This window comes from Salmo salar, chromosome 08 (genome assembly GCF_965601325.2).
Source record: "Salmo salar chromosome 08, fSalSal1, whole genome shotgun sequence".
NCBI classification, from domain to species: Eukaryota; Metazoa; Chordata; class Actinopteri; order Salmoniformes; family Salmonidae; genus Salmo; species Salmo salar.
The window spans coordinates 38612501-38632593 of record NC_138298.1 but is presented as its reverse complement, the minus strand read 5'-3'; the positions used below and the strand labels follow the sequence as shown (position 1 = coordinate 38632593).

Sequence of the window (20093 nt, the reverse complement as noted above, 5' to 3'; positions counted from 1 at the left end):
GTATCCCTCTAGGAGTCAGTCAGTCTGTGTTGTACTGTCTAAGGGTTATGTCTATCCCTCTAGGAGCCAGTCAGTCTGTGTTGTCCTGTCTAAGGGTTATGTGTATCCCTCTAGGAGCCAGTCAGTCTGTGTTGTCCTGTCTAAGGGTTATGTGTATCCCTCTAGGAGCCAGTCAGTCTGTGTTGTCCTGTCTAAGGGTTATGTGTGTATCCCTCTAGGAGCCAGTCAGTCTGTGTTGTCCTGTCTAAGGGTTATGTGTGTATCCCTCTAGGAGCCAGTCAGTCTGTGTTGTCCTGTCTAAGGGTTATGTGTGTATCCCTCTAGGAGCCAGTCAGTCTGTGTTGTCCTGTCTAAGGGTTATGTGTATCCCTCTAGGAGCCAGTCAGTCTGTGTTGTCCTGTCTAAGGGTTATGTGTATCCCTCTAGGAGCCAGTCAGTCTGTGTTGTCCTGTCTAAGGGTTATGTGTATCCCTCTAGGAGCCAGTCAGTCTGTGTTGTCCTGTCTAAGGGTTATGTGTATCCCTCTAGGAGCCAGTCAGTCTGTGTTGTACTGTCTAAGGGTTGTGTGTATCCCTCTAGGAGTCAGTCAGTCTGTGTTGTCCTGTCTAAGGGTTGTGTGTATCCCTCTAGGAGCCAGTCAGTCTGTGTTGTCCTGTCTAAGGGTTATGTGTATCCCTCTAGGAGCCAGTCAGTCTGTGTTGTCCTGTCTAAGGGTTATGTGTATCCCTCTAGGAGCCAGTCAGTCTGTGTTGTCCTGTCTAAGGGTTGTGTGTCTGTGTTGTCCTGTCTAAGGGTTATGTGTCTGTGTTGTCCTGTCTAAGGGTTATGTGTCTGTGTTGTCCTGTCTAAGGGTTATGTGTCTGTGTTGTCCTGTCTAAGGGTTATGTGTCTGTGTTGTCCTGTCTAAGGGTTATGTGTATCCCTCTAGGAGCCAGTCAGTCTGTGTTGTCCTGTCTAAGGGTTATGTGTATCCCTCTAGGAGCCAGTCAGTCTGTGTTGTCCTGTCTAAGGGTTGTGTGTATCCCTCTAGGAGCCAGTCAGTCTGTGTTGTCCTGTCTAAGGGTTGTGTGTGTATCCCTCTAGGAGCCAGTCAGTCTGTGTTGTCCTGTCTAAGGGTTATGTGTGTATCCCTCTAGGGGCCAGTCAGTCTGTGTTGTCCTGTCTAAGGGTTATGTGTATCCCTCTAGGAGCCAGTCAGTCTGTGTTGTCCTGTCTAAGGGTTATGTGTATCCCTCTAGGAGCCAGTCAGTCTGTGTTGTCCTGTCTAAGGGTTATGTGTATCCCTCTAGGAGCCAGTCAGTCTGTGTTGTCCTGTCTAAGGGTTATGTGTATCCCTCTAGGAGCCAGTCAGTCTGTGTTGTCCTGTCTAAGGGTTATGTGTATCCCTCTAGGAGCCAGTCAGTCTGTGTTGTCCTGTCTAAGGGTTATGTGTATCCCTCTAGGAGCCAGTCAGTCTGTGTTGTCCTGTCTAAGGGTTATGTGTATCCCTCTAGGAGCCAGTCAGTCTGTGTTGTCCTGTCTAAGGGTTATGTGTATCCCTCTAGGAGTCAGTCAGTCTGTGTTGTACTGTCTAAGGGTTATGTCTATCCCTCTAGGAGCCAGTCAGTCTGTGTTGTCCTGTCTAAGGGTTATGTGTATCCCTCTAGGAGCCAGTCAGTCTGTGTTGTCCTGTCTAAGGGTTATGTGTATCCCTCTAGGAGCCAGTCAGTCTGTGTTGTCCTGTCTAAGGGTTGTGTGTATCCCTCTAGGAGTCAGTCAGTCTGTGTTGTCCTGTCTAAGGGTTATGTGTATCCCTCTAGGAGCCAGTCAGTCTGTGTTGTCCTGTCTAAGGGTTATGTGTGTATCCCTCTAGGAGTCAGTCAGTCTGTGTTGTCCTGTCTAAGGGTTATGTGTGTATCCCTCTAGGAGCCAGTCAGTCTGTGTTGTCCTGTCTAAGGGTTGTGTGTGTATCCCTCTAGGAGCCAGTCAGTCTGTGTTGTCCTGTCTAAGGGTTGTGTGTATCCCTCTAGGAGCCAGTCAGTCTGTGTTGTCCTGTCTAAGGGTTGTGTGTATCCCTCTAGGAGCCAGTCAGTCTGTGTTGTCCTGTCTAAGGGTTATGTGTGTATCCCTCTAGGAGTCAGTCAGTCTGTGTTGTCCTGTCTAAGGGTTATGTGTGTATCCCTCTAGGAGCCAGTCAGTCTGTGTTGTCCTGTCTAAGGGTTATGTGTGTATCCCTCTAGGAGCCAGTCAGTCTGTGTTGTCCTGTCTAAGGGTTGTGTGTATCCCTCTAGGAGTCAGTCAGTCTGTGTTGTCCTGTCTAAGGGTTGTGTGTGTATCCCTCTAGGAGTCAGTCAGTCTGTGTTGTCCTGTCTAAGGGTTGTGTGTATCCCTCTAGGAGCCAGTCAGTCTGTGTTGTCCTGTCTAAGGGTTATGTGTGTATCCCTCTAGGAGTCAGTCAGTCTGTGTTGTCCTGTCTAAGGGTTGTGTGTCTGTGTTGTCCTGTCTAAGGGTTATGTGTCTGTGTTGTCCTGTCTAAGGGTTATGTGTCTGTGTTGTCCTGTCTAAGGGTTATGTGTATCCCTCTAGGAGCCAGTCAGTCTGTGTTGTCCTGTCTAAGGGTTATGTGTATCCCTCTAGGAGCCAGTCAGTCTGTGTTGTCCTGTCTAAGGGTTATGTGTATCCCTCTAGGAGCCAGTCAGTCTGTGTTGTCCTGTCTAAGGGTTGTGTGTATCCCTCTAGGAGCCAGTCAGTCTGTGTTGTCCTGTCTAAGGGTTATGTGTATCCCTCTAGGAGCCAGTCAGTCTGTGTTGTCCTGTCTAAGGGTTATGTGTATCCCTCTAGGAGCCAGTCAGTCTGTGTTGTCCTGTCTAAGGGTTATGTGTATCCCTCTAGGAGTCAGTCAGTCTGTGTTGTCCTGTCTAAGGGTTGTGTGTCTCCCTCTAGGAGCCAGTCAGTCTGTGTTGTCCTGTCTAAGGGTTATGTGTATCCCTCTAGGAGCCAGTCAGTCTGTGTTGTACTGTCTAAGGGTTGTGTGTATCCCTCTAGGAGTCAGTCAGTCTGTGTTGTCCTGTCTAAGGGTTGTGTGTATCCCTCTAGGAGCCAGTCAGTCTGTGTTGTCCTGTCTAAGGGTTATGTGTATCCCTCTAGGAGCCAGTCAGTCTGTGTTGTCCTGTCTAAGGGTTATGTGTATCCCTCTAGGAGCCAGTCAGTCTGTGTTGTCCTGTCTAAGGGTTGTGTGTCTGTGTTGTCCTGTCTAAGGGTTATGTGTCTGTGTTGTCCTGTCTAAGGGTTATGTGTCTGTGTTGTCCTGTCTAAGGGTTATGTGTCTGTGTTGTCCTGTCTAAGGGTTATGTGTCTGTGTTGTCCTGTCTAAGGGTTATGTGTATCCCTCTAGGAGCCAGTCAGTCTGTGTTGTCCTGTCTAAGGGTTATGTGTATCCCTCTAGGAGCCAGTCAGTCTGTGTTGTCCTGTCTAAGGGTTATGTGTATCCCTCTAGGAGCCAGTCAGTCTGTGTTGTCCTGTCTAAGGGTTGTGTGTATCCCTCTAGGAGCCAGTCAGTCTGTGTTGTCCTGTCTAAGGGTTGTGTGTGTATCCCTCTAGGAGCCAGTCAGTCTGTGTTGTCCTGTCTAAGGGTTATGTGTGTATCCCTCTAGGGGCCAGTCAGTCTGTGTTGTCCTGTCTAAGGGTTATGTGTATCCCTCTAGGAGCCAGTCAGTCTGTGTTGTCCTGTCTAAGGGTTATGTGTATCCCTCTAGGAGCCAGTCAGTCTGTGTTGTCCTGTCTAAGGGTTATGTGTATCCCTCTAGGAGCCAGTCAGTCTGTGTTGTCCTGTCTAAGGGTTATGTGTATCCCTCTAGGAGCCAGTCAGTCTGTGTTGTCCTGTCTAAGGGTTATGTGTATCCCTCTAGGAGCCAGTCAGTCTGTGTTGTCCTGTCTAAGGGTTATGTGTATCCCTCTAGGAGCCAGTCAGTCTGTGTTGTCCTGTCTAAGGGTTATGTGTATCCCTCTAGGAGCCAGTCAGTCTGTGTTGTCCTGTCTAAGGGTTATGTGTATCCCTCTAGGAGTCAGTCAGTCTGTGTTGTACTGTCTAAGGGTTATGTCTATCCCTCTAGGAGCCAGTCAGTCTGTGTTGTCCTGTCTAAGGGTTATGTGTATCCCTCTAGGAGCCAGTCAGTCTGTGTTGTCCTGTCTAAGGGTTATGTGTATCCCTCTAGGAGCCAGTCAGTCTGTGTTGTCCTGTCTAAGGGTTGTGTGTATCCCTCTAGGAGTCAGTCAGTCTGTGTTGTCCTGTCTAAGGGTTATGTGTATCCCTCTAGGAGCCAGTCAGTCTGTGTTGTCCTGTCTAAGGGTTATGTGTGTATCCCTCTAGGAGTCAGTCAGTCTGTGTTGTCCTGTCTAAGGGTTATGTGTGTATCCCTCTAGGAGCCAGTCAGTCTGTGTTGTCCTGTCTAAGGGTTGTGTGTGTATCCCTCTAGGAGCCAGTCAGTCTGTGTTGTCCTGTCTAAGGGTTGTGTGTATCCCTCTAGGAGCCAGTCAGTCTGTGTTGTCCTGTCTAAGGGTTGTGTGTATCCCTCTAGGAGCCAGTCAGTCTGTGTTGTCCTGTCTAAGGGTTATGTGTGTATCCCTCTAGGAGTCAGTCAGTCTGTGTTGTCCTGTCTAAGGGTTATGTGTGTATCCCTCTAGGAGCCAGTCAGTCTGTGTTGTCCTGTCTAAGGGTTATGTGTGTATCCCTCTAGGAGCCAGTCAGTCTGTGTTGTCCTGTCTAAGGGTTGTGTGTATCCCTCTAGGAGTCAGTCAGTCTGTGTTGTCCTGTCTAAGGGTTGTGTGTGTATCCCTCTAGGAGTCAGTCAGTCTGTGTTGTCCTGTCTAAGGGTTGTGTGTATCCCTCTAGGAGCCAGTCAGTCTGTGTTGTCCTGTCTAAGGGTTATGTGTGTATCCCTCTAGGAGTCAGTCAGTCTGTGTTGTCCTGTCTAAGGGTTGTGTGTCTGTGTTGTCCTGTCTAAGGGTTATGTGTCTGTGTTGTCCTGTCTAAGGGTTATGTGTCTGTGTTGTCCTGTCTAAGGGTTATGTGTATCCCTCTAGGAGCCAGTCAGTCTGTGTTGTCCTGTCTAAGGGTTATGTGTATCCCTCTAGGAGCCAGTCAGTCTGTGTTGTCCTGTCTAAGGGTTATGTGTATCCCTCTAGGAGCCAGTCAGTCTGTGTTGTCCTGTCTAAGGGTTGTGTGTATCCCTCTAGGAGCCAGTCAGTCTGTGTTGTCCTGTCTAAGGGTTATGTGTATCCCTCTAGGAGCCAGTCAGTCTGTGTTGTCCTGTCTAAGGGTTATGTGTATCCCTCTAGGAGCCAGTCAGTCTGTGTTGTCCTGTCTAAGGGTTATGTGTATCCCTCTAGGAGCCAGTCAGTCTGTGTTGTCCTGTCTAAGGGTTATGTGTATCCCTCTAGGAGTCAGTCAGTCTGTGTTGTCCTGTCTAAGGGTTGTGTGTCTCCCTCTAGGAGCCAGTCAGTCTGTGTTGTCCTGTCTAAGGGTTATGTGTATCCCTCTAGGAGCCAGTCAGTCTGTGTTGTCCTGTCTAAGGGTTGTGTGTATCCCTCTAGGAGTCAGTCAGTCTGTGTTGTCCTGTCTAAGGGTTATGTGTATCCCTCTAGGAGCCAGTCAGTCTGTGTTGTCCTGTCTAAGGGTTGTGTGTCTGTGTTGTCCTGTCTAAGGGTTATGTGTCTGTGTTGTCCTGTCTAAGGGTTATGTGTCTGTGTTGTCCTGTCTAAGGGTTATGTGTCTGTGTTGTCCTGTCTAAGGGTTATGTGTATCCCTCTAGGAGCCAGTCAGTCTGTGTTGTCCTGTCTAAGGGTTATGTGTATCCCTCTAGGAGCCAGTCAGTCTGTGTTGTCCTGTCTAAGGGTTATGTGTGTATCCCTCTAGGAGCCAGTCAGTCTGTGTTGTCCTGTCTAAGGGTTGTGTGTATCCCTCTAGGAGCCAGTCAGTCTGTGTTGTCCTGTCTAAGGGTTGTGTGTGTATCCCTCTAGGAGCCAGTCAGTCTGTGTTGTCCTGTCTAAGGGTTATGTGTGTATCCCTCTAGGGGCCAGTCAGTCTGTGTTGTCCTGTCTAAGGGTTATGTGTATCCCTCTAGGAGCCAGTCAGTCTGTGTTGTCCTGTCTAAGGGTTATGTGTATCCCTCTAGGAGCCAGTCAGTCTGTGTTGTCCTGTCTAAGGGTTATGTGTATCCCTCTAGGAGCCAGTCAGTCTGTGTTGTCCTGTCTAAGGGTTATGTGTATCCCTCTAGGAGCCAGTCAGTCTGTGTTGTCCTGTCTAAGGGTTATGTGTATCCCTCTAGGAGCCAGTCAGTCTGTGTTGTCCTGTCTAAGGGTTATGTGTATCCCTCTAGGAGTCAGTCAGTCTGTGTTGTACTGTCTAAGGGTTATGTCTATCCCTCTAGGAGCCAGTCAGTCTGTGTTGTCCTGTCTAAGGGTTATGTGTGTATCCCTCTAGGGGCCAGTCAGTCTGTGTTGTCCTGTCTAAGGGTTATGTGTATCCCTCTAGGAGCCAGTCAGTCTGTGTTGTCCTGTCTAAGGGTTATGTGTATCCCTCTAGGAGCCAGTCAGTCTGTGTTGTACTGTCTAAGGGTTGTGTGTATCCCTCTAGGAGCCAGTCAGTCTGTGTTGTCCTGTCTAAGGGTTATGTGTGTATCCCTCTAGGAGTCAGTCAGTCTGTGTTGTCCTGTCTAAGGGTTATGTGTGTATCCCTCTAGGAGCCAGTCAGTCTGTGTTGTCCTGTCTAAGGGTTATGTGTGTATCCCTCTAGGAGCCAGTCAGTCTGTGTTGTCCTGTCTAAGGGTTGTGTGTATCCCTCTAGGAGTCAGTCAGTCTGTGTTGTCCTGTCTAAGTGTTGTGTGTGTATCCCTCTAGGAGTCAGTCAGTCTGTGTTGTCCTGTCTAAGGGTTGTGTGTATCCCTCTAGGAGCCAGTCAGTCTGTGTTGTCCTGTCTAAGGGTTATGTGTGTATCCCTCTAGGAGTCAGTCAGTCTGTGTTGTCCTGTCTAAGGGTTGTGTGTCTGTGTTGTCCTGTCTAAGGGTTATGTGTCTGTGTTGTCCTGTCTAAGGGTTATGTGTCTGTGTTGTCCTGTCTCAGGGTTATGTGTATCCCTCTAGGAGCCAGTCAGTCTGTGTTGTCCTGTCTAAGGGTTATGTGTATCCCTCTAGGAGCCAGTCAGTCTGTGTTGTCCTGTCTAAGGGTTATGTGTATCCCTCTAGGAGCCAGTCAGTCTGTGTTGTCCTGTCTAAGGGTTATGTGTATCCCTCTAGGAGCCAGTCAGTCTGTGTTGTCCTGTCTAAGGGTTATGTGTATCCCTCTAGGAGCCAGTCAGTCTGTGTTGTCCTGTCTAAGGGTTATGTGTATCCCTCTAGGAGCCAGTCAGTCTGTGTTGTCCTGTCTAAGGGTTATGTGTATCCCTCTAGGAGTCAGTCAGTCTGTGTTGTCCTGTCTAAGGGTTGTGTGTCTCCCTCTAGGAGCCAGTCAGTCTGTGTTGTCCTGTCTAAGGGTTATGTGTATCCCTCTAGGAGCCAGTCAGTCTGTGTTGTCCTGTCTAAGGGTTGTGTGTGTATCCCTCTAGGACCCAGTCAGTCTGTGTTGTCCTGTCTAAGGGTTATGTGTATCCCTCTAGGAGCCAGTCAGTCTGTGTTGTCCTGTCTAAGGGTTATGTGTGTATCCCTCTAGGAGCCAGTCAGTCTGTGTTGTCCTGTCTAAGGGTTATGTGTGTATCCCTCTAGGAGTCAGTCAGTCTGTGTTGTCCTGTCTAAGGGTTGTGTGTCTGTGTTGTCCTGTCTAAGGGTTGTGTGTCTGTGTTGTCCTGTCTAAGGGTTATGTGTCTGTGTTGTCCTGTCTAAGGGTTATGTGTCTGTGTTGTCCTGTCTAAGGGTTATGTGTCTGTGTTGTCCTGTCTAAGGGTTATGTGTCTGTGTTGTCCTGTCTAAGGGTTATGTGTCTGTGTTGTCCTGTCTAAGGGTTATGTGTCTGTGTTGTCCTGTCTAAGGGTTGTGTGTCTCCCTCTAGGAGCCAGTCAGTCTGTGTTGTCCTGTCTAAGGGTTGTGTGTATCCCTCTAGGAGCCAGTCAGTCTGTGTTGTCCTGTCTAAGGGTTGTGTGTGTATCCCTCTAGGAGTCAGTCAGTCTGTGTTGTCCTGTCTAAGGGTTATGTGTATCCCTCTAGGTGCCAGTCAGTCTGTGTTGTCCTGTCTAAGGGTTATGTGTATCCCTCTAGGAGCCAGTCAGTCTGTGTTGTCCTGTCTAAGGGTTATGTGTATCCCTCTAGGACCCAGTCAGTCTGTGTTGTCCTGTCTAAGGGTTATGTGTATCCCTCTAGGAGCCAGTCAGTCTGTGTTGTCCTGTCTAAGGGTTGTGTGTGTATCCCTCTAGGAGCCAGTCAGTCTGTGTTGTCCTGTCTAAGGGTTATGTGTATCCCTCTAGGAGCCAGTCAGTCTGTGTTGTCCTGTCTAAGGGTTGTGTGTGTATCCCTCTAGGAGCCAGTCAGTCTGTGTTGTCCTGTCTAAGGGTTATGTGTATCCCTCTAGGAGTCAGTCAGTCTGTGTTGTCCCTGTCTAAGGGTTATGTGTATCCCTCTAGGAGTCAGTCAGTCTGTGTTGTCCTGTCTAAGGGTTATGTGTATCCCTCTAGGAGTCAGTCAGTCTGTGTTGTCCTGTCTAAGGGTTGTGTGTATCCCTCTAGGAGCCAGTCAGTCTGTGTTGTCCTGTCTAAGGGTTATGTGTGTATCCCTCTAGGAGTCAGTCAGTCTGTGTTGTCCTGTCTAAGGGTTATGTGTGTATCCCTCTAGGAGCCAGTCAGTCTGTGTTGTCCTGTCTAAGGGTTATGTGTGTATCCCTCTAGGAGCCAGTCAGTCTGTGTTGTCCTGTCTAAGGGTTGTGTGTATCCCTCTAGGAGTCAGTCAGTCTGTGTTGTCCTGTCTAAGGGTTGTGTGTGTATCCCTCTAGGAGTCAGTCAGTCTGTGTTGTCCTGTCTAAGGGTTGTGTGTATCCCTCTAGGAGCCAGTCAGTCTGTGTTGTCCTGTCTAAGGGTTATGTGTGTATCCCTCTAGGAGTCAGTCAGTCTGTGTTGTCCTGTCTAAGGGTTGTGTGTCTGTGTTGTCCTGTCTAAGGGTTATGTGTCTGTGTTGTCCTGTCTAAGGGTTATGTGTCTGTGTTGTCCTGTCTAAGGGTTATGTGTATCCCTCTAGGAGCCAGTCAGTCTGTGTTGTCCTGTCTAAGGGTTATGTGTATCCCTCTAGGAGCCAGTCAGTCTGTGTTGTCCTGTCTAAGGGTTATGTGTATCCCTCTAGGAGCCAGTCAGTCTGTGTTGTCCTGTCTAAGGGTTATGTGTATCCCTCTAGGAGCCAGTCAGTCTGTGTTGTCCTGTCTAAGGGTTATGTGTATCCCTCTAGGAGCCAGTCAGTCTGTGTTGTCCTGTCTAAGGGTTATGTGTATCCCTCTAGGAGCCAGTCAGTCTGTGTTGTCCTGTCTAAGGGTTATGTGTATCCCTCTAGGAGTCAGTCAGTCTGTGTTGTCCTGTCTAAGGGTTGTGTGTCTCCCTCTAGGAGCCAGTCAGTCTGTGTTGTCCTGTCTAAGGGTTATGTGTATCCCTCTAGGAGCCAGTCAGTCTGTGTTGTCCTGTCTAAGGGTTGTGTGTATCCCTCTAGGAGTCAGTCAGTCTGTGTTGTCCTGTCTAAGGGTTATGTGTATCCCTCTAGGAGCCAGTCAGTCTGTGTTGTCCTGTCTAAGGGTTGTGTGTCTGTGTTGTCCTGTCTAAGGGTTATGTGTCTGTGTTGTCCTGTCTAAGGGTTATGTGTCTGTGTTGTCCTGTCTAAGGGTTATGTGTGTATCCCTCTAGGAGCCAGTCAGTCTGTGTTGTCCTGTCTAAGGGTTATGTGTGTATCCCTCTAGGAGCCAGTCAGTCTGTGTTGTCCTGTCTAAGGGTTATGTGTATGCCTCTAGGAGCCAGTCAGTCTGTGTTGTCCTGTCTAAGGGTTGTGTGTATCCCTCTAGGAGCCAGTCAGTCTGTGTTGTCCTGTCTAAGGGTTGTGTGTGTATCCCTCTAGGAGTCAGTCAGTCTGTGTTGTCCTGTCTAAGGGTTATGTGTATCCCTCTAGGTGCCAGTCAGTCTGTGTTGTCCTGTCTAAGGGTTATGTGTATCCCTCTAGGAGCCAGTCAGTCTGTGTTGTCCTGTCTAAGGGTTATGTGTATCCCTCTAGGACCCAGTCAGTCTGTGTTGTCCTGTCTAAGGGTTATGTGTATCCCTCTAGGAGCCAGTCAGTCTGTGTTGTCCTGTCTAAGGGTTGTGTGTGTATCCCTCTAGGAGCCAGTCAGTCTGTGTTGTCCTGTCTAAGGGTTATGTGTATCCCTCTAGGAGCCAGTCAGTCTGTGTTGTCCTGTCTAAGGGTTGTGTGTGTATCCCTCTAGGAGCCAGTCAGTCTGTGTTGTCCTGTCTAAGGGTTATGTGTATCCCTCTAGGAGTCAGTCAGTCTGTGTTGTCCTGTCTAAGGGTTATGTGTATCCCTCTAGGAGTCAGTCAGTCTGTGTTGTCCTGTCTAAGGGTTATGTGTATCCCTCTAGGAGTCAGTCAGTCTGTGTTGTCCTGTCTAAGGGTTGTGTGTATCCCTCTAGGAGCCAGTCAGTCTGTGTTGTCCTGTCTAAGGGTTATGTGTATCCCTCTAGGAGCCAGTCAGTCTGTGTTGTCCTGTCTAAGGGTTATGTGTATCCCTCTAGGAGCCAGTCAGTCTGTGTTGTCCTGTCTAAGGGTTATGTGTATCCCTCTAGGAGCCAGTCAGTCTGTGTTGTCCTGTCTAAGGGTTGTGTGTATCCCTCTAGGAGTCAGTCAGTCTGTGTTGTCCTGTCTAAGGGTTATGTGTCTGTGTTGTCCTGTCTAAGGGTTATGTGTGTATCCCTCTAGGAGCCAGTCAGTCTGTGTTGTCCTGTCTAAGGGTTATGTGTGTATCCCTCTAGGAGCCAGTCAGTCTGTGTTGTCCTGTCTAAGGGTTATGTGTGTATCCCTCTAGGAGCCAGTCAGTCTGTGTTGTCCTGTCTAAGGGTTGTGTGTATCCCTCTAGGAGTCAGTCAGTCTGTGTTGTCCTGTCTAAGGGTTATGTGTGTATCCCTCTAGGAGCCAGTCAGTCTGTGTTGTCCTGTCTAAGGGTTATGTGTGTATCCCTCTAGGAGCCAGTCAGTCTGTGTTGTCCTGTCTAAGGGTTATGTGTGTATCCCTCTAGGAGTCAGTCAGTCTGTGTTGTCCTGTCTAAGGGTTGTGTGTGTATCCCTCTAGGAGTCAGTCAGTCTGTGTTGTCCTGTCTAAGGGTTGTGTGTGTATCCCTCTAGGAGTCAGTCAGTCTGTGTTGTCCTGTCTAAGGGTTGTGTGTATCCCTCTAGGAGCCAGTCAGTCTGTGTTGTCCTGTCTAAGGGTTATGTGTGTATCCCTCTAGGAGTCAGTCAGTCTGTGTTGTCCTGTCTAAGGGTTGTGTGTCTGTGTTGTCCTGTCTAAGGGTTATGTGTCTGTGTTGTCCTGTCTAAGGGTTATGTGTCTGTGTTGTCCTGTCTAAGGGTTATGTGTATCCCTCTAGGAGCCAGTCAGTCTGTGTTGTCCTGTCTAAGGGTTATGTGTATCCCTCTAGGAGCCAGTCAGTCTGTGTTGTCCTGTCTAAGGGTTATGTGTATCCCTCTAGGAGCCAGTCAGTCTGTGTTGTCCTGTCTAAGGGTTATGTGTATCCCTCTAGGAGCCAGTCAGTCTGTGTTGTCCTGTCTAAGGGTTATGTGTATCCCTCTAGGAGCCAGTCAGTCTGTGTTGTCCTGTCTAAGGGTTATGTGTATCCCTCTAGGAGCCAGTCAGTCTGTGTTGTCCTGTCTAAGGGTTGTGTGTATCCCTCTAGGAGTCAGTCAGTCTGTGTTGTCCTGTCTAAGGGTTATGTGTATCCCTCTAGGAGCCAGTCAGTCTGTGTTGTCCTGTCTAAGGGTTGTGTGTCTGTGTTGTCCTGTCTAAGGGTTATGTGTCTGTGTTGTCCTGTCTAAGGGTTATGTGTCTGTGTTGTCCTGTCTAAGGGTTATGTGTCTGTGTTGTCCTGTCTAAGGGTTATGTGTCTGTGTTGTCCTGTCTAAGGGTTATGTGTATCCCTCTAGGAGCCAGTCAGTCTGTGTTGTCCTGTCTAAGGGTTGTGTGTGTATCCCTCTAGGAGCCAGTCAGTCTGTGTTGTCCTGTCTAAGGGTTATGTGTGTATCCCTCTAGGAGCCAGTCAGTCTGTGTTGTCCTGTCTAAGGGTTATGTGTGTATCCCTCTAGGGGCCAGTCAGTCTGTGTTGTCCTGTCTAAGGGTTATGTGTATCCCTCTAGGGGCCAGTCAGTCTGTGTTGTCCTGTCTAAGGGTTATGTGTATCCCTCTAGGAGCCAGTCAGTCTGTGTTGTCCTGTCTAAGGGTTATGTGTGTATCCCTCTAGGGGCCAGTCAGTCTGTGTTGTCCTGTCTAAGGGTTATGTGTATCCCTCTAGGAGCCAGTCAGTCTGTGTTGTCCTGTCTAAGGGTTATGTGTATCCCTCTAGGAGCCAGTCAGTCTGTGTTGTCCTGTCTAAGGGTTATGTGTATCCCTCTAGGAGCCAGTCAGTCTGTGTTGTCCTGTCTAAGGGTTATGTGTATCCCTCTAGGAGCCAGTCAGTCTGTGTTGTCCTGTCTAAGGGTTATGTGTATCCCTCTAGGAGCCAGTCAGTCTGTGTTGTCCTGTCTAAGGGTTATGTGTATCCCTCTAGGAGTCAGTCAGTCTGTGTTGTACTGTCTAAGGGTTATGTCTATCCCTCTAGGAGCCAGTCAGTCTGTGTTGTCCTGTCTAAGGGTTATGTGTGTATCCCTCTAGGGGCCAGTCAGTCTGTGTTGTCCTGTCTAAGGGTTATGTGTATCCCTCTAGGAGCCAGTCAGTCTGTGTTGTCCTGTCTAAGGGTTATGTGTATCCCTCTAGGAGCCAGTCAGTCTGTGTTGTCCTGTCTAAGGGTTATGTGTGTATCCCTCTAGGAGTCAGTCAGTCTGTGTTGTCCTGTCTAAGGGTTATGTGTGTATCCCTCTAGGAGCCAGTCAGTCTGTGTTGTCCTGTCTAAGGGTTATGTGTGTATCCCTCTAGGAGCCAGTCAGTCTGTGTTGTCCTGTCTAAGGGTTGTGTGTATCCCTCTAGGAGTCAGTCAGTCTGTGTTGTCCTGTCTAAGGGTTGTGTGTGTATCCCTCTAGGAGTCAGTCAGTCTGTGTTGTCCTGTCTAAGGGTTGTGTGTATCCCTCTAGGAGCCAGTCAGTCTGTGTTGTCCTGTCTAAGGGTTATGTGTGTATCCCTCTAGGAGTCAGTCAGTCTGTGTTGTCCTGTCTAAGGGTTGTGTGTCTGTGTTGTCCTGTCTAAGGGTTATGTGTCTGTGTTGTCCTGTCTAAGGGTTATGTGTCTGTGTTGTCCTGTCTAAGGGTTATGTGTATCCCTCTAGGAGCCAGTCAGTCTGTGTTGTCCTGTCTAAGGGTTATGTGTATCCCTCTAGGAGCCAGTCAGTCTGTGTTGTCCTGTCTAAGGGTTATGTGTATCCCTCTAGGAGTCAGTCAGTCTGTGTTGTCCTGTCTAAGGGTTGTGTGTCTCCCTCTAGGAGCCAGTCAGTCTGTGTTGTCCTGTCTAAGGGTTATGTGTATCCCTCTAGGAGCCAGTCAGTCTGTGTTGTCCTGTCTAAGGGTTGTGTGTGTATCCCTCTAGGACCCAGTCAGTCTGTGTTGTCCTGTCTAAGGGTTATGTGTATCCCTCTAGGACCCAGTCAGTCTGTGTTGTCCTGTCTAAGGGTTATGTGTGTATCCCTCTAGGAGCCAGTCAGTCTGTGTTGTCCTGTCTAAGGGTTATGTGTGTATCCCTCTAGGAGTCAGTCAGTCTGTGTTGTCCTGTCTAAGGGTTGTGTGTCTGTGTTGTCCTGTCTAAGGGTTATGTGTCTGTGTTGTCCTGTCTAAGGGTTATGTGTCTGTGTTGTCCTGTCTAAGGGTTATGTGTCTGTGTTGTCCTGTCTAAGGGTTATGTGTCTGTGTTGTCCTGTCTAAGGGTTATGTGTCTGTGTTGTCCTGTCTAAGGGTTATGTGTCTGTGTTGTCCTGTCTAAGGGTTGTGTGTCTCCCTCTAGGAGCCAGTCAGTCTGTGTTGTCCTGTCTAAGGGTTATGTGTATCCCTCTAGGAGCCAGTCAGTCTGTGTTGTCCTGTCTAAGGGTTGTGTGTGTATCCCTCTAGGAGTCAGTCAGTCTGTGTTGTCCTGTCTAAGGGTTATGTGTATCCCTCTAGGAGCCAGTCAGTCTGTGTTGTCCTGTCTAAGGGTTATGTGTATCCCTCTAGGAGCCAGTCAGTCTGTGTTGTCCTGTCTAAGGGTTATGTGTATCCCTCTAGGAGCCAGTCAGTCTGTGTTGTCCTGTCTAAGGGTTGTGTGTGTATCCCTCTAGGAGCCAGTCAGTCTGTGTTGTCCTGTCTAAGGGTTGTGTGTATCCCTCTAGGAGCCAGTCAGTCTGTGTTGTCCTGTCTAAGGGTTATGTGTATCCCTCTAGGAGCCAGTCAGTCTGTGTTGTCCTGTCTAAGGGTTATGTGTATCCCTCTAGGAGTCAGTCAGTCTGTGTTGTCCTGTCTAAGGGTTATGTGTGTATCCCTCTAGGAGCCAGTCAGTCTGTGTTGTCCTGTCTAAGGGTTGTGTGTATCCCTCTAGGAGTCAGTCAGTCTGTGTTGTCCTGTCTAAGGGTTATGTGTGTATCCCTCTAGGAGCCAGTCAGTCTGTGTTGTCCTGTCTAAGGGTTGTGTGTATCCCTCTAGGAGCCAGTCAGTCTGTGTTGTCCTGTCTAAGGGTTGTGTGTATCCCTCTAGGAGCCAGTCAGTCTGTGTTGTCCTGTCTAAGGGTTGTGTGTATCCCTCTAGGAGCCAGTCAGTCTGTGTTGTCCTGTCTAAGGGTTATGTGTATCCCTCTAGGAGCCAGTCAGTCTGTGTTGTCCTGTCTAAGGGTTGTGTGTGTATCCCTCTAGGAGCCAGTCAGTCTGTGTTGTCCTGTCTAAGGGTTATGTGTATCCCTCTAGGAGCCAGTCAGTCTGTGTTGTCCTGTCTAAGGGTTATGTGTGTATCCCTCTAGGAGCCAGTCAGTCTGTGTTGTCCTGTCTAAGGGTTATGTGTGTATCCCTCTAGGAGCCAGTCAGTCTGTGTTGTCCTGTCTAAGGGTTATGTGTATATCCCTCTAGGAGCCAGTCAGTCTGTGTTGTCCTGTCTAAGGGTTATGTGTATCCCTCTAGGAGTCAGTCAGTCTGTGTTGTCCTGTCTAAGGGTTATGTGTATCCCTCTAGGAGTCAGTCAGTCTGTGTTGTCCTGTCTAAGGGTTGTGTGTGTATCCCTCCTTCCCTCCTCTCTAATTTGGTGTTTATTTTCCGTCTCCCTGTAGGAGCCCGTTCCCAGTCAGCCTCAGTGTTGTCCAGTCTCCAGGAGCTGAGAGAGGTTCAGGACAGTCTGTCAGCCACAGAGACGGCGCTACAGACCCTGGACAAAGAACTGGCTGGTCTCAAGGGGACTGCTGAGAGGTGTGTGTGTGTGTGTGTGTGTGTGTGTGTGTGTGTGTGTGTGTGTGTGTGTGTGTGTGTGTGTGTGTGTGTGTGTGTGTGTGTGTGTGTGTGTGTGTGTGTGTGTGTGTGTGTGTGTGTGTGTGTGTGTGTGTGTGGGCCTGAAACATTTACTATGTAGCTTTAAGAGTTCAGCTAATTCAATATCTCTGAAACATTTCTGCATATATTCCCTCTCTCCCCCGTCCCTCCGCTCTCCCCCGTCTCTCCGCTCTCTACCCTCTACCTCCTCTCTCTCCCTCCTCTCCTCTCCTCTCTCTCTCTAGGTATCGTTTGTTAAAGCAGCAGTTAGACATTCTCCAGGTTAAACTCTCCTCTCCTCTCTCTCTAGGTATCGTTTGTTAAAGCAGCAGTTAGACATTCTCCAGGTTAAACTCTCCTCTCCTCTCTCTCTCTAGGTATCGTTTGTTAAAGCAGCAGTTAGACATTCTCCAGGTTAAACTCTCCTCTCCTCTCTCTCTCTAGGTATCGTTTGTTAAAGCAGCAGTTAGACATTCTCCAGGTTAAACTCTCCTCTCCTCTCTCTCTCTAGGTATCGTTTGTTAAAGCAGCAGTTAGACATTCTCCAGGTTAAACTCTACCCTCTCCTCTCTCTCTCTAGGTATCGTTTGTTAAAGCAGCAGTTAGACATTCTCCAGGTTAAACTCTACCCTCTCCTCTCTCTCTCTAGGTATCGTTTGTTAAAGCAGCAGTTAGACATTCTCCAGGTTAAACTCTACCCTCTCCTCTCTCTCTCTAGGTATCGTTTGTTAAAGCAGCAGTTAGACATTCTCCAGGTTAAACTCTCCCTCTCCTCTCTCTCTCTAGGTATCGTTTGTTAAAGCAGCAGTTAGACATTCTCCAGGTTAAACTCTCCGTTTGTTAAAGCAGCAGTTAGACATTCTCCAGGTTAAACTCTCCTCCTCTCTCTCTCAGGTATCGTTTGTTAAAGCAGCAGTTAGACATTCTCCAGGTTAAACTCTCGTTTGTTAAAGCAGCAGTTAGACATTCTCCAGGTTAAACTCTCCTCTCCTCTCTCTCTCTAGGTATCGTTTGTTAAAGCAGCAGTTAGACATTCTCCAGGTTAAACTCTACCCTCTCCTCTCTCTCTCTAGGTATCGTTTGTTAAAGCAGCAGTTAGACATTCTCCAGGTTAAACTCTACCCTCTCCTCTCTCTCTCTAGGTATCGTTTGTTAAAGCAGCAGTTAGACATTCTCCAGGTTAAACTCTCCCCCCCCCCCGGCGTTTGTTAAAGCAGCAGTTAGACATTCTCCAGGTTAAACTCTACCCTCTCCTCTCTCTCTCTAGGTATCGTTTGTTAAAGCAGCAGTTAGACATTCTCCAGGTTAAACTCTACCCTCTCCTCTCTCTCTCTAGGTATCGTTTGTTAAAGCAGCAGTTAGACATTCTCCAGGTTAAACTCTACCCTCTCCTCTCTCTCTCTAGGTATCGTTTGTTAAAGCAGCAGTTAGACATTCTCCAGGTTAAACTCTACCCTCTCCTCTCTCTCTCTAGGTATCGTTTGTTAAAGCAGCAGTTAGACATTCTCCAGGTTAAACTCTACCCTCTCCTCTCTCTCTCTAGGTATCGTTTGTTAAAGCAGCAGTTAGACATTCTCCAGGTTAAACTCTCCTCTCCTCTCTCTCTCTAGGTATCGTTTGTTAAAGCAGCAGTTAGACATTCTCCAGGTTAAACTCTACCCTCTCCTCTCTCTCTCTAGGTATCGTTTGTTAAAGCAGCAGTTAGACATTCTCCAGGTTAAACTCTCCTCTCCTCTCTCTCTCTAGGTATCGTTTGTTAAAGCAGCAGTTAGACATTCTCCAGGTTAAACTCTACCCTCTCCTCTCTCTCTCTAGGTATCGTTTGTTAAAGCAGCAGTTAGACATTCTCCAGGTTAAACTCTCCTCTCCTCTCTCTCTCTAGGTATCGTTTGTTAAAGCAGCAGTTAGACATTCTCCAGGTTAAACTCTCCTCTCCTCTCTCTCTCTAGGTATCGTTTGTTAAAGCAGCAGTTAGACATTCTCCAGGTTAAACTCTACCCTCTCCTCTCTCTCTCTAGGTATCGTTTGTTAAAGCAGCAGTTAGACATTCTCCAGGTTAAACTCTCCTCTCCTCTCTCTCTCTAGGTATCGTTTGTTAAAGCAGCAGTTAGACATTCTCCAGGTTAAACTCTCCCCTCTCCTCTCTCTCTCTAGGTATCGTTTGTTAAAGCAGCAGTTAGACATTCTCCAGGTTAAACTCTCCTCTCCTCTCTCTCTCTAGGTATCGTTTGTTAAAGCAGCAGTTAGACATTCTCCAGGTTAAACTCTCCTCTCCTCTCTCTCTCTAGGTATCGTTTGTTAAAGCAGCAGTTAGACATTCTCCAGGTTAAACTCTACCCTCTCCTCTCTCTCTCTAGGTATCGTTTGTTAAAGCAGCAGTTAGACATTCTCCAGGTTAAACTCTACCCTCTCCTCTCTCTCTCTAGGTATCGTTTGTTAAAGCAGCAGTTAGACATTCTCCAGGTTAAACTCTCCTCTCCTCTCTCTCTCTAGGTATCGTTTGTTAAAGCAGCAGTTAGACATTCTCCAGGTTAAACTCTACCCTCTCCTCTCTCTCTCTAGGTATCGTTTGTTAAAGCAGCAGTTAGACATTCTCCAGGTTAAACTCTCCTCTCCTCTCTCTCTCTAGGTATCGTTTGTTAAAGCAGCAGTTAGACATTCTCCAGGTTAAACTCTACCCTCTCCTCTCTCTCTAGGTATCGTTTGTTAAAGCAGCAGTTAGACATGAAGACAGAAGAGTTAGACATTCTCCAGGTTAAACTCCACCAGAGTTCCTTCCATAAACAACAGGAAGAACTGAAGATGTTACAGAAGACCATCGGTGAGTACACAGACAATGTTTTTCAACATATTTTTTTTAAGGTGGGACATCACTTGATCTAAAAGAGTTGGGAACTGTGAGGGGGGGGGGGGGGGATTATGTATGTAAGTAACAATGATGTACTTAACAAACAGTAAGATATTTCTGTCTTGTTAATGCTGAGTTTGATGGTGTCCACTCTAGCTTCCTGCAGCTGGTCTGGGTGTTGAGGACATGGGTTTTACTAGAAAGAGCTTGAAGCTGACGATTGATGGACTTGGTGATAAAACCTACAGCTGGTATTCCAGTGACAGGATGTGGGGTGGTTGTAACTGGGATAGAGAGGAGTACAACAAAGGCCTCAATGGTTCTTAGACTTCCTGGTATCTGGGAAATTAGGCCAGGGGTCAGGGGTTAAGACTTCCTGGTATCTGGGAAATTAGGCCAGGGGTCGGGGGTTAAGACTTCCTGGTATCTGGGAAATTAGGCCAGAGGTCAGGGGTTAAGACTTCCTGGTATCTGGGAAATTAGGTCAGGGGTTAAGACTTCCTGGTATCTGGGAAATTAGGCCAGGGGTCGGGGGTTAAGACTTCCTGGTATCTGGGAAATTAGGCCAGGGGTCGGGGGTTAAGACTTCCTGGTATCTGGGAAATTAGGCCAGGGGTCGGGGGTTAAGACTTCCTGGTATCTGGGAAATTAGGTCAGGGGTCGGGGGTTAAGACTTCCTGGTATCTGGGAAATTAGGCCAGGGGTCGGGGGTTAAGACTTCCTGGTATCTGGGAAATTAGGCCAGGGGTCGGGGGTTAAGACTTCCTGGTATCTGGGAAATTAGGCCAGGGGTCGGGGGTTAAGACTTCCTGGTATCTGGGAAATTAGGCCAGGGGTCGGGGGTTAAGACTTCCTGGTATCTGGGAAATTAGGCCAGGGGTCAGGGGTTAAGACTTCCTGGTATCTGGGAAATTAGGCCAGGGGTCAGGGGTTAAGACTTCCTGGTATCTGGGAAATTAGGCCAGGGGTCAGGGGTTAAGACTTCCTGGTATCTGGGAAATTAGGCCAGGGGTCGGGGGTTAAGACTTCCTGGTATCTGGGAAATTAGGCCAGGGGTCGGGGGTTAAGACTTCCTGGTATCTGGGAAATTAGGCCAGGGGTCGGGGGTTAAGACTTCCTGGTATCTGGGAAATTAGGCCAGGGGTCGGGGGTTAAGACTTCCTGGTATCTGGGAAATTAGGCCAGGGGTCGGGGGTTAAGACTTCCTGGTATCTGGGAAATTAGGCCAGGGGTCGGGGGTTAAGACTTCCTGGTATCTGGGAAATTAGGCCAGGGGTCGGGGGTTAAGACTTCCTGGTATCTGGGAAATTAGGCCAGGGGTCGGGGGTTAAGACTTCCTGGTATCTGGGAAAACCAACACAGAAAAGATCCCACCATGTCGAACAAACACATTTATCCGTCGGCATTTTATAAAATTGTACTGAACTTCCTGTTTCCATCACAGCTGTCGTGATTATTCTAATTTTTTTAATACAGTATGACTTTACTCACATAAAGTGTGTGTGTGTTTTTCTCTCAGAGGAGTGTGAGGAGACCCTGCAGAGCAGTAACGAGGTCCAGAAGAAGGCAGAGGAGAAGTACAAGGTCAGATTATCCCCATGGGTCATATCTGGACCTATCAGCTGTCTCCGTCCAGGATCACATGC

General features: G+C 48.2%; 1 protein-coding gene across 1 annotated transcript in view; it reads left to right on the top strand.

Annotated features, from left to right (window-relative positions):
- smc2 (structural maintenance of chromosomes 2) overlaps nt 1-20093 on the top strand; it is a 98411-nt gene that overhangs the window by 57215 nt on the left and 21103 nt on the right. Inside the window, exons 16-18 of the mRNA XM_082978655.1 lie at nt 15404-15539; nt 18296-18420; nt 19967-20031. Coding sequence (XP_082834781.1) covers nt 15404-15539; nt 18296-18420; nt 19967-20031 — 326 coding nt within the window. The remainder of the gene's footprint in view (nt 1-15403; nt 15540-18295; nt 18421-19966; nt 20032-20093) is intronic.